At 43.1% G+C, this 8840-nt stretch overlaps 1 protein-coding gene across 1 annotated transcript in view; it reads left to right on the top strand.

Annotated features, from left to right (window-relative positions):
• The window catches only part of ARCN1 (archain 1 coat protein complex I subunit delta), a 36812-nt gene extending 28616 nt beyond the window's left edge, over positions 1-8196 (top strand). The window contains exons 7-10 of the mRNA XM_017883055.1: positions 209-356; positions 1088-1196; positions 5507-5711; positions 8015-8196. Of these exons, the coding sequence (XP_017738544.1) occupies positions 209-356; positions 1088-1196; positions 5507-5711; positions 8015-8104 (552 nt within the window). The 3' untranslated portion in view covers positions 8105-8196. The remainder of the gene's footprint in view (positions 1-208; positions 357-1087; positions 1197-5506; positions 5712-8014) is intronic.
• Positions 8197-8840: the final 644 nt, after the last annotated feature.

Genomic DNA, 8840 nt, shown 5'->3' with positions numbered 1-8840 from the left:
ATTTTTTTTTTTGAATTGCTGGTTTTTAAATATCTTAAATTAGTTTAAAAGTCTTTGAAGAAGGGAAATCTTTCTTCAAAATGAAAAAGAATTGGAATTTGTTAGGTACTCTATTTTAGATGTTTAGATCATGGGCCATATCAGCCTAGAGAGGGGTTGTTTCTTGTCTGTCTGAACCTCAGGAGTTTTCCTTTCCTTGTCATTCTAGACTCATCCAAATGTGGATAAAAAACTTTTCACTGCAGAGTCTCTAATTGGCCTGAAGAATCCAGAGAAGTCATTTCCAGTCAACAGTGACGTAGGGGTGCTAAAGTGGAGACTACAAACCACAGAGGAATCTTTTATTCCACTGACAAGTAAGTGCCTCTGGCCAGTCCCACTAAGCTAGTTTGCATTGAGAACTGGAAATAGCCCTTGCTTGTACACTTTTATTTTTATTGCCATAGCAAAGTTATTTTTGACAAAATGACTTTCTTTTGAAATGGACCTGGTGCTGCATTTTGTATATTTTTATCATTAGTTTTCATTTTTAATAGCTTTTATTTTGAAACCATTCTGGTTTTGTTGTTGTTATTGTTTTAGAGACAAGGTCGTCTTCTGTTGCCCAGGCTGGAGTACAGTGGGGCGATCATAGCTCACTGCAGCATCAAACTCCTGGACTCAAGCCATCCTCCTGCCTCAGCCTCTTAAATAGCTGGGACTAGGACTACAGGCACATGCCACCACATCCAGCTAATTTTTTTTTTTTAAAGACACAGACTCCCTCTGTCTATCATCCAGGCTGGAGTGCAGTGGTCTGATCATGGCTCATTACAACTCCTGGGCTCAGCTGATCTCCCACCTCAGCCTCTTGAGTAGCTAGGAGAACAGGGAAGTGCCACCACCCCTGGCTTTTTTTTTTTTTTTTTTGTAGAGGTGGAGTCTCACTTTGTTGCCTAGGCTGATCTTGAACTCATGGCCTCAACCAGTCCTCCCACCTCAATACTATCACCTTGGTTGTCTAAAGCGCTGGGATTATAGGCATGAGCCACTGCACCCAGCCATCTTTTTCTAATATTCTAGTATGACTGCTTTGCTTTATTCTCAGTTAACTGCTGGCCCTCGGAGAGTGGAAATGGCTGTGATGTCAACATAGAATATGAGCTACAAGAAGATAATTTAGAACTGAATGACGTGGTTATCACCATTCCACTCCCGTAAGTGCTGTCCCTGTGTCCCCTATGTTGGATTTACAGAACTGGTCTTTTGGAACTCATTTTGGAGTCAGCACTTACCTGACCTGACTGTCCATTCAGAGATACTTGATTCTTAAAAAAGCTAGTTGTGAAAGAAGCCAGATATAAAAGGCTGCATGTTATGTAGTGATTCCATTTCTTTGACTTTCTGGAAAAGGTAATACTATTGAATAAAAATGAGGAGGTAGAGAAGAAGGTACTTCACTTCAGAAGGGTACAAGGGAACTTTTGGGAATGATAGGAATGTTCTAGGACTTGTGTTTGCTTTGGCAGCACAGGTACTAAAATTGGAACCAGAGAAGATTAGCATGGCCCCTGTGCAAGGCTGACATGCAACTTTATGAAACATTTCATATTTATAAATAAGTAAAACAAAGAAAATTTTTTTGAGAGTCTCTGTCACTGGAGGTCACTGGCACGATCTCAGCTTATTGCACCCTCCACCTTCCAGGCTCAGGCTATCCTCCTGCCTCACCCTCCCAAGTAGCTGGGACTACAGGCGCATACCACCACGCTTGGCTAATTTCTGTATTATTTGTAGAGATGGGGTTTTGCTGTGTTGTGCAGGGTGATCTCAAAACTCCTGAGCTCAAGTGATCTGCCTGCCTTGGCCTCCTAAATGCTGGGATTATAAGCGTGAGCCACCACACCCAGCCAAGAATTGTTCTGTGACTTGATTGTGGTGGTGCTTACTGCATACACTTGTTGAAATACATTGAGCACTTTGAATGGATGGATTTTACTGACTTTAAAACCAAATTGAACAAACAAGCCACTTGTAGATCTGGAGCTGTTTTTATTTTTTATTTTTATTGGAGACAGAGTTTTGCTCTTGTTGCCCAGGCTGGAGTGCAGTGGTGCGATCTCAGCTCACTGCAGCCACCACCACCTGGGTTCAAGTGATTCTTCTGCCTCAGCCTCCCAAGTAACTGGGATTGCAGGCATGTGCCACCATGCCCAGATAATTTTTGTATTATTAGTAGAGGCGGGGTTTCACCATGTTGGCCAGGCTGGTCTGAAACTCCTGACCTCAGATGATCCACCAGCCTTGGCCTCCCAAAGTGCTGGGATTATGAGCGTGAGCCACCGTGCCTGGCTGTTTTTATTTTAATTTTTTTGAGACAGAGTCTCACTCTGTCGCCCAGGCTGCAGTGCAGTGGTGCAATCTTGGCTCACTGCAACCTCCACTTCCCAGGTTCAACAGATTCTCATGCCTTAGCCTCCCAAGTAGCTGAGATTATGGGCATGTGCCACCACGCCCAGCTAATTTTCTTTTTTTTTTTGAGATGGAGTCTCGCTCTGTCACCAGCTGGAGTGTAGTGGCACGATCTCGGCTCACTGCAACCTCTGCCTCCTGGTTCAAGCAATTCCCCTGCCTCAGCCTCCCAAGTAGCTGGGACTACAGGCACGGGCCACCACACCCGGCTAATTTTTTTTGTATTTTAGTAGAGACGGGGTTTCACTATATTGGCCAGGATGGTCTCGATCTCTTGACCTTGTGATCCACCCGCCTCGGCCTCCCAAAGTGCTGGGATTACAGGCATGAGCCACCACACCCAGCCTAATTTTTGTATTTTTAATAGAGATGGGGTTTCACCATGTTGGCCAGGCTGGTCTCAAACTCCTGGCCTCAAAATGATCCACCTGCCTTGGCCTCCCAAAGTGCTGGGATTACAGGCTTGAGCCACTGCACCTGGCCTGGAACTGTTTTTAGATGTTGGCCCTCAGCTTGTTTGTGTAGTAATGAAGGTTTCCAGAAGGAGGAGCCATTTCTCAGTCAAACTTCCTGTTTTGCAACTTTCAAAGAAATTGAGTCTATCAGGCTGAATGTTTTATTTTCACGTGCTCTCTAAAACTTTCACTAAAGATGAGAGTGTGTTCAAGGGAACTGTTGATTCTTGTTAAACAAGATGTCTACATTAGTTACAGGAAATTTCCGAACAGCCCTTTTGGAGCGTAATTTATATACAACAAACTACACATATTTTATTTTATTTTATTTTATTTATTTTTTTTTTTTTGAGACGGAGTCTCGCTCTGTCGCCCAGGCTGGAGTGCAGTGGCCGGATCTCAGCTCACTGCAAGCTCCGCCTCCCGGGTTCACGCCATTCTCCTGCCTCAGCCTCCCGAGTAGCTGGGACTACAGGCGCCCACCAGGTCGCCCGGCTAGTTTTTTTGTATTTTTAGTAGAGACGGGGTTTCACCATGTTAGCCAGGATGGTCTTGATCTCCTGACCTCGTGATGCGCCCGTTTCGGCCTCCCAAAGTGCTGGGATTACAGGCTTGAGCCACTGCGCCCGGCCAACTACACATATTTTAATTGTGCAATCTTGACGTTTACACCTGTGAAACCACCACCATAATCAAGATAACAAAAATGTCTTTCAACCCCAGAAATTGAGTTCCAGTAAGCTTTTGTTGTACACCTAAGTGTCCCACTCTCTAGGATCATCTGGAAATGGTCTCTACCTTATCTGTTTAGTAGCATTTCCAGTGAGCATGCAGTTATTACTTCACCAGTAAATCCTAGCTCCTTTCACCTACCCATCAGCCCTCATGATTAAGCACAGGGTCTAATTATGAGTACCAGTAAGTGTATCCTTAGTGTAGCTTTACTGTTATATTGTTCAGTTATTGCTGCAGAGAAAATGGTACTAATTTAATTCATAGTTTTCTTCCCTTTTTGATAATTCAGGCCTTTACATTATCAGGTCTGGTTTTAGTCATTGTTTGTTCCACTTTTTAAAACATGCTTTTTTACTAGTATCCCCTTGAATGGGTAACCATCTTATCCTCTACAGTATGGTTATTGCTTCAGAACAGTAGATGGCTGCCTTGAACTGTTGTAGGACTTGGGCGTTGGTGACAGGTAGACTTTTGTTTGTCAAGATTTCGTTTACTAGACTATTTATAGAATGCCACAATGTTGAGGCCTGTCTACCCTATAATTGTGGTTGTGGTGGTTTCCTGTATTCTAGTTCAGTTTTGCAATGGTCTCCAGAAGAGACCTTTACACAACATTTTACTCCCATTGTCTAGAACTGATCAAATTAGAAGAGATCAGAATCAGAATTAGAGCAAGTGCACAGAGAAGGAACATAAAAGAACCAGGACCCTGAAATTGATAGGGAAGAATTAATAGTCTTACGCCACTCGTAAAGTTTACTTTGTCTCCCTTATTTACCCTATCCCTAATATAAACATTGAGTGTCACTGGTGAATTAAAAGCCAGTAAATTTAGAATGTGTAGGAGTAGGTGACACTGCCTGTCAGCCGTGTGTAGGGGTGCAGAGTAAATCATAACTAGCCCTGCTTCTCTTGCAGATTAAGGACAGCTATGGATCTGTTTCTCCCATCATGTTTCCATTTGCCCCAGGGGTAATTGTGCTTTCCCTTATCAAATAAAAGTCCATTTACTGGATTGTAAATCAAATAAACCCATTGGTGTCAACTTCAGTAAGTTTGAAACATTCTGAAATCTTTAAAAACAAATTCTCGGCCGAGTGCGGTGGCTCATACCTATAATCCCAGCACTTTGGGAGGCCGAGGCAAGCGGATCACAAGGTCAAGAGATTGAGACCATCCTGGCCGACATGTTGAAACCCTGCCTTTACTAAAAATACAGAAATTAGCTGGGCATGGTGGTGCACACCCGTAGTCCTAGCAACTTGGGAGGCTGAGGCAGGAGAATCTCTGGAACTGGGGAGGGAGAGGTTGCAATGAGCTGAGATCGCGCCACTATACTCCAGCCTGGCGACAGAGCGAGACTCTGTCTCAAAAACAAAACAAAATAAATTCTCTCAGAGGCCTCCATTCATCTCCATTATTGATATTTAGAGTTTCCCCCCAAATCAACGTGCTTGTTTCCCTGTTGTCTCCTGTAAAGAGTGCTACATTATGTTAAAATTCCTTATTTACAAGGCAGCAACCTGTTGGTGCTGGGTTTTTGGAAACATAGCCATCTTAACACATTTGTTGGTCGCAGTCCTCAGATCTAGTCCATAAGTTGGAGCAGCTCATAGACATATCTGCCAAATACCTATTTTTGCATATTAACTATATCTACAGAGGGAATTGAGTGAAACTCTTAGCCAAGGCGCTTGGACTTCATCGTTTGATCCTTGAAGTTATTAGGGAGCCTTTTTTTTTTTTCCTGAAATTGTAGTCCAAGAAGGCAGAATTTGAGGATCGTAATCAAATTTGGGGTTGGTTTTCCTTGGTAGAGTTCCAGCTCTGAACAGCTACCTTGACCAGAATGTTTCTTACAACAGGTCTGGTGTCGGTGCGCCTGTTATCGGTGAGATCGATGGGGAGTATCGACATGACAGTCGACGAAATACCCTAGAGTGGTGCCTGCCTGTGATTGATGCCAAAAATAAGAGTGGCAGCCTGGAGTTTAGCGTTGCTGGGCAGCCTAATGACTTCTTCCCTGTTCAAGTTTCCTTTGTCTCCAAGAAAAATTACTGTAACATACAGGTACTCCATTTTAGTTGAGAACATGTATAGGGAAAGTGGTGGGACAGTAGGAACATGTATAGGATGCCAGACAGGTAGCATGGCTTTTTCTGGTCAGATAAAGCTCAGAAAAAAGCTGATGTCTTCTACAGGAATTCCCTTTCTAATTCATTGTGTGATCGTGGTCAAATTCTTTATCGCTTTACCTCAGTTTTCCTCTCTAGATCAAAGTAAAGAAATTGAATATTAATACGTAAAAAAGTACTTGTGGATTGTGCAAGGTTCATAAACACTTAGTTGCCTGTTTTTTTTTTGACCTTATGTATTTTAAAATTGATTTGCCAAAACACCCAACACATGGTTTTTTAAGGCCTTGCTGTCACTTGATTTATAACCAAAGAATGAAAGTTTTTTTATTTGGAAGACAAAATTCCTGCAAAAAAAAAAAAAAAAATAAACATTCTATTACAAATGGAAATTATTTGGGAGTTATTTATGTCACAGCTCCCTTTATTAGTACAAATAATCATGAGCCAATTCTGTTGCAAACTCTGTCCTTTAGGTAGACAAAGCAATGGAAATGTGTGAACTGTTCCTTCAGAATTTTTTTTTTTTTGAGATGGAGTTTTGCTCGTTACCCAGGCTGGAGTGCAGTGGCGCCATCTTGGCTCACCACAATCTTGGTTTCTCTATGTTGGTCAGGCTGGTCTTGAACTTCTGACCTCAGGTGATCCACCCACCTCAGTCTCCAAAACTGCTGGGATTATAGGCATGAGCCACCGTGCCCAGTGGATTTTTTTTTTTTTTTAGAGTTTCACTCTTGTTGCCCAGGCTGGAGTGCAATGGCATGACGTTGGCTCACTGCAACCTCTGCCTTCCAGGTTCAAGTGATTCTCCTGCCTCAGCCTCCTGAATAACTGAGCCTACAGGCACGTGCCACCATTCCCAGCTAATTTTGTATTTTTAGTAGAGACGAGGTTTCACCATGTTGGCCAAGCTGGTCTCAAACTCCTGACCTCGTGGTCCACCCACCTCGGCCTCCCAGAGTGCTGGGATTACAGGCGTGAGCCACCATGCTCAGCCCGGAACATTATTTTTTAACTCATCATTCTTCCAGTTTTTGTTGTTGTTGTTTTGAGATGGAGTCTCGCTCTGTCACCCAGGCTGGAGTGCAGTGCGATCTCAGCTCACTGCAGCCTCTGCCTCCCAGGTTCAAGTGATTCTCCTGCCTCAGCCTCCTAAGTAGCTGAGACCACAGGTGCGCACTACCACACGCAGCTAATTTTTTGTGTGTATTTTTAGTAGAGATGGGGTTTCACCACGTTGACCAGGCTGGTCTCTAACTCCTGACCTCAGATGATCCGCCCACCTCGGCTTCCCAAAGTGCGGGGATTACAGGAGTGAACCACCGCGCCTGACCATTCTTCCAATTTTTGAATTTGAGTTACTAGAACCCAGTTTATATTGTTAATATTCCCCTCTTTTTGACTTGCTTGTTGTTCTGGCCCTACCTTAGCTTCCTGTATGGTCTCCATCTCCCCTGTAAGTGCTTAAAAAGTTGCAGCTTCCTCCCTTGGATGATTCCAAAGAGCAGTTCTCTCTCCCTAACCTGTTAGTTAGTGACATAACCCCATCAGTGTTGGAAGCTACTGTATTGAACTCAAGACATTAGATAGAAATGGGTAAATTTTCCTATTGGGGCTCTTCAAAGATGAGGACAGTGTAGTTGCTCTCCCAAAACCTCATTAGGAAGTATGAATCAGTGGTTCAAGTGTTGTGTTGGTGCCATTATAGGTACCTTTGCTACAGGTAATTAATTAAACTGGACATTTACTTATTTAAAAAGGAGAAACCTCATTGGAAGGACCCAGCCATGCCTGAAAAATAAGTATGACAGAGCAGCTTACTGGGACTTTTAACACGGGACTTTGAGAGCAGAGCAAATGAATAATGTGAAGAGCTAGAACATTGCCTTTTGGGTCAGAATGTTAATATATCATCCTGATAGAATGTCTGTGAATTTCATAGGTTATATAGGGCAGAGCTGGGCTATGGCCACTCATTTTGGAGCTTTTACTTAATACTACTATACATCTCATCCCAACAGTTGTCTTTTCTCTATCTAGAAGGAGAGCAGCTTAATCATGTTGGTGGGAAAGAGTGATGCTGTGACTTTCAGTTATGAACTGAACATTTTTCTAGTATTTTACAGTTACTTTTAATACCACTTTTAGGGAAATTGATATGTTCTGTAATGAGAATGTAGTCAACATCATGGAGACTCAAACCTCCTGCTTTACCTTACTCTTTGTTTATTTTCCTAGGTTACCAAAGTGACCCAGGTAGATGGAAACAGCCCTGTCAGGTTTTCCACAGAGACCACTTTCCTAGTGGATAAGTATGAAATCCTGTAATACCAAGAAGAGGGAGCTGAAAAGGAAAATTTTCAGATTAATAAAGAAGACGCCAACGATGGCTGACGAGTTTTTCCCAAATTTACAAGCCATTGGAGACCCCTTTTTTCTGATACAATGCACGATTCTCTGCGCGCAAGGACCCTCAACTCACCCCCATGTTTCAGTGTCACGGAGACATTCTTTGATAAAGAAATGGCACAAACATAAAGGGAAAGGCTGCTAATTTTCTTTGGCAGATTTTATTGGCCAGCAGGAAAGCAAGCTCTCCAGAGAATGCCCCCAGTTAAATACCTCCTCTTCCTTTACCTAAGTTGCTCCTTTTATTTTATTATTATTTTTGGGTTTTTTTTTTTTTTTTGAGATGGAGTTTCGCTCTGTCACCCAGGCTGGAATGAAATGGCATGATCTTGGCTCACTGCAACCTCTGCCTCCTGGGTTCAAGCAGGTCTCCTGCCTCAGCCTCCTGAGTAGCTGGGACTATAGGTGCACACCACCACCCCTGGCTAATTTTTTGTATTTTAGTAGAGATGGGGTTTCACCATGTTGCCCAGGCTGGTTGTGAACTCCTGAGCTCAGGAAATGCACCCACCTCGGCCTCCCAAAGTGCTGGGATTACAAGCATGAGCCACTGCACCTGGCTGCTCCTTTATTTTAATCCCTAAATATATAATCCCTAAATATAGTTGTATTTCATACTGTGTTTTTAAAAAGTTTTCTCGCCGGGCACAGTGGC

Source organism: Rhinopithecus bieti, unplaced genomic scaffold (assembly GCF_001698545.2).
Source record: "Rhinopithecus bieti isolate Rb0 unplaced genomic scaffold, ASM169854v2 scaffold_11964, whole genome shotgun sequence".
Taxonomy (NCBI): Eukaryota; Metazoa; Chordata; class Mammalia; order Primates; family Cercopithecidae; genus Rhinopithecus; species Rhinopithecus bieti.
Note: the sequence above shows the minus strand (reverse complement) of the source record. Positions and strands in the feature narration are given on the sequence as shown.